Consider the following 3,857-nt stretch of genomic DNA (forward strand, 5'->3'; position numbering starts at 1 on the left):
GTCATGAGAGGCTAGTGAGAGAGAGCAAGCACATTTGGAAGTGGGCTTTTATTGAGGGGACCCTTGTTCTTAGAAAGTTACATCCAATAAAGACCAGAAGGGGCTGGATTACAAGGGACAGGTGAGTGTAATGCAACTCAAGGGCCATCGCCTACATCTAAAGACACACCCTCAACTTCCTGAACTGGGACAGCACTCAGATAACTATGAAATGTAGTGATGGTCAAAGCTTCTTGCTTCAGAGGCATGAGTCATTCAGAGTGGCTCCCCACACATCTTTTTCTTCTTGACCTTATGAATTATTACCTTGATCTTATGAATGATGAGAATCCACAAAACTTTCAGAAGATTGATGATTGGATTTTATTTTTTTTTCTTTTTCTTTTTTTTATTGGTTGTTCAAAACATTACAAAGCTCTTGACATATCATATTTCATACATTAGATTCAAGTGGATTATGAACTCCCATTTTTACCCCAAATACAGATTGCAGAATCACATCGGTTACACATCCACATTTTTACATAATGCCCTATTAGTAACTGTTGTATTCTGCTACCTTTCCTATCATCAGGATGCCAGAGTGGGATGAGTTTGAAGGAGAGAGAGCATGGAAGCAGGGAGATGAAACAATAGGTTTTTCTGAAGTCCAGACAAGGTATGTCATCAGCGGTCCAGATTATGGCACTTGGGATGAAGAGTAGATGAATTAGAGAATGAAGTGGCAGAATCTATAGGGCTTGCTAGGTGAGCTATTGATGGAGAGGGAAATGAACAGACACAATACAACTCTTGGGTGTCTGACTTGAGCCTGGATTTCTTTTATTGAGGTATGAGAGACCGGAGGAGTGGAAAGGGAGAAGGTAGAGTGCATCGTGAGTTTCATTTGGGATCTGTTGAGCTGCAGATGGTTGTGGTACACCTATGGGGGGAGATAATCAGTAAGCTGTTGGTGACAGGGAACTGAAGGCGATAGAGCTGTTCATCATCTGTTTAGATGGCAATCAATGCCTTGAGATTAGGTGAGTATGTAAATGGCTATATCTACAGAATTAGAAGAGTATTTAGGGAGGAGCTCAGAAACAATGATATGAAAGACACTGTCAGAGAAGAAAGCAGTCATAATTGTTGATAATAAATGTCCATGGAATATCAGAAGAACCAATATTATCACACAGAATCTAGTAGATGCGATTATATCAGAAGGGAGAGAAGAGTCAGCGTTGTTACTTTCAATGATAAGTGAGGAACCTAAGTCTGAGAGATGGCTTGGATTGAATGGTGTGTCATAATCTCATTGTAGATGTGGTTTTGAATACTGAGTGCATGATCAATGAGATCAAATACTGCAAAGAGACTGCACATCATAGAAATAGGTTTGGCTTATTATTTATATTTTAAAAGAACCCTATTATTTTCTCTTAAAGATACTGGAGATAGAGCATGATAGGAAGAAACCAATCTATCATCTCAGAATTCCTCCTCCTGGGCCTGCCCATCCAGCCAGAACACCAAAACCTATTCTATGCCTTATTCCTGGCCATGTATCTTATCACTGTCCTGGGGAACTTCCTCATCATCGTCCTCATTCGCCTGGACTCCCATCTGCATACACCTATGTATATTTTTCTCAGCAACTTGTCCTTCTCTGACCTCTGCTTTTCCTCTGTCACAATGCCCAAATTGCTACAGAACATGCAGAGTCAAGTTCCATCCATCCCCTATGCAGGCTGCCTGACCCAAATGTACTTCTTTCTGTTTTTTGCAGACCTGGAAAGCTTCCTTCTAGTGGCCATGGCCTATGACCGCTATGTGGCCATCTGCTTTCCCCTGCACTATACTACCATCATGAGCCCCAAGCTCTGTCTCTTCCTGGTGCTGCTGTCCTGGGTGCTGACCATGTTCCATGCCATGCTCCACACCCTGCTTATGGCCAGATTGTGTTTCTGTGCAGAGAATGTGATTCCCCATTTTTTCTGTGATATGTCTGCCCTTCTGAAGCTGTCCTGCTCCGACACTCATGTCAATGAATTGGTGATATTCATCACAGCAGGCCTCATTCTTCTCATTCCATTTGTCCTCATTCTTCTTTCCTATGGGCGCATCGTGTCCTCCATTCTCAAGGTTCCTTCTGCTCGAGGTATCCATAAGGCCTTCTCCACCTGTGGCTCCCATTTGTCTGTGGTGTCGCTGTTCTATGGGACAGTCATTGGACTCTACTTATGTCCATCAGCTAATAATTCTACTGTGAAAGATACTGTCATGGCTCTGATGTACACGGTGGTGACTCCCATGCTGAACCCCTTCATCTACAGCTTGAGGAACAGAGACATGAAGGGAGCAATTGGAAGAATCTTTAAGAGGAAAATTATCCTAGCATGGTAATGCTTGGCATTATTACATAATTTAATGCACTAGGTATATGGATATTGGAATGTTATTCCAGACCTTTTTCTAATTGTAGAGGTTTCTATTAATATAAAATATTATGTGGTTTTCAACAAATGACACAGCTGAAGTAGAGTTGTATAATTTACGTATTGTATATTTTGGGGAACTTTATAGGAAATGTTTTTCCATTTTTAAATTACTATTGACTCTTAGGAATCACAGTGTAAAATATTTTTATTGAGACTTCTGTGTGAAGCTGTTAAAACACAAATTCATCATGTTTCTCTTTTTTAGTATCTATTATTTGTTTTGAAACCTGATATGTACTGAAAATGAACCTTTTTTTACATTGTTACAGCAGTTTTGTCTGTTTTTATCTGAGAATTAAGTCATATTTGGTTCCCAAAAGTTGTTCCCTCAAGCATGGCACAGGAAACAACTTTGCTTAAGGATCACTTTTCCATTGTTCATACTTCAAATTTTTCCATAAATTCTATATCCACAATCTTATTTTACTCCTGTGATGATTCCATAAAGGGAAGGAAACCTTGTTACTGTGTTAAAATTTTTAAAATGTGGAATTTAAATTTGTCCATATTTCATTGTGTTTGATATCTCAGATGATTATATTATGGGGTTTCTTCTCATTTCTCTCCACCTCAGGTATAGGGGGCTCAGTCATTCATTTTTCAATCTTGGCTGCATGTATGCCATTGTCAACATTTCCAAATTTGGTCCATTAATTTTCTTGTTGTCCCATTTAAATGATGCCATCCAAACCCATTATTTTAATCTATTCTCCCATGGTGTCTACCACCACAAAATGTATAAACAATAAAAGTAAGAATAGCTAAATGTAAACATTTATGCATCAATTGCCAGTATCAGGAAAGTTAAAACAACTCGCAGATTATAGAACACATTTGTACATAGGCTGGTAGGAATATGGTATGTATGATATATAAAGAACTTTCACAACTCAACAACAAAAAGACAACTGAATTAAAAATGTGCAAAGTGGGGCTGGGGTTGTGGCTCAGTGGTAGAGTGCTTGCCTCACATGTGTGAGGCACTGAGTTCAGTTCTCAGCACCCCATGTAAGTAAATGAATAAAATAAAAATCCATCAACAATTAAAAATAATTTTAAAAAATGTGCAAAGCAACTGAACAAAATTTCCTCAAATAAGATGTATGTGAAATTGAAACCTAAGTTTTGAGATGAAACTAAATTCACTGCTTCTGCTGGCAGGTGAGGTCTACACAAAGAGCAGGCAAGTGTTGGGCTCTTAATAGTTGGCTATGTTGTAACAGTGTTGTAACAGACCCCCGCAGCACTCCCTCAATTTCATCTTTTTGGGAAGAATGAAGTTCAGAGACCAAGATGAGTGAGTGTAAAAGTAGGATATATTCAAGTAAGCATAGATCAGAACTCTTGCAGGATGAGAAGGGACCTGACAGGGATAGC

The 3,857-nt window shown here is 39.1% G+C and overlaps 1 protein-coding gene across 1 annotated transcript; it reads left to right on the forward strand.

Annotated features, from left to right (window-relative positions):
- The first annotated feature begins 1,443 nt into the window (after positions 1-1,443).
- On the forward strand, positions 1,444-2,385 carry LOC144255767 (olfactory receptor-like protein DTMT). The gene has a single exon (XM_077800646.1). It carries the CDS (start codon positions 1,444-1,446, stop codon positions 2,383-2,385), a length of 942 nt encoding a protein of 313 aa, XP_077656772.1.
- Positions 2,386-3,857: the final 1,472 nt, after the last annotated feature.

Source organism: Urocitellus parryii, chromosome 7, assembly GCF_045843805.1.
Source record: "Urocitellus parryii isolate mUroPar1 chromosome 7, mUroPar1.hap1, whole genome shotgun sequence".
NCBI lineage: Eukaryota > Metazoa > Chordata > Mammalia > Rodentia > Sciuridae > Urocitellus > Urocitellus parryii.

What these genes read in the sequence shown, in the direction of transcription:
- LOC144255767 (XM_077800646.1), top strand. Translation starts at nt 1,444, where the DNA reads ATGATAGGAAGAAACCAATCTATCATCTCAGAATTCCTCCTCCTGGGC.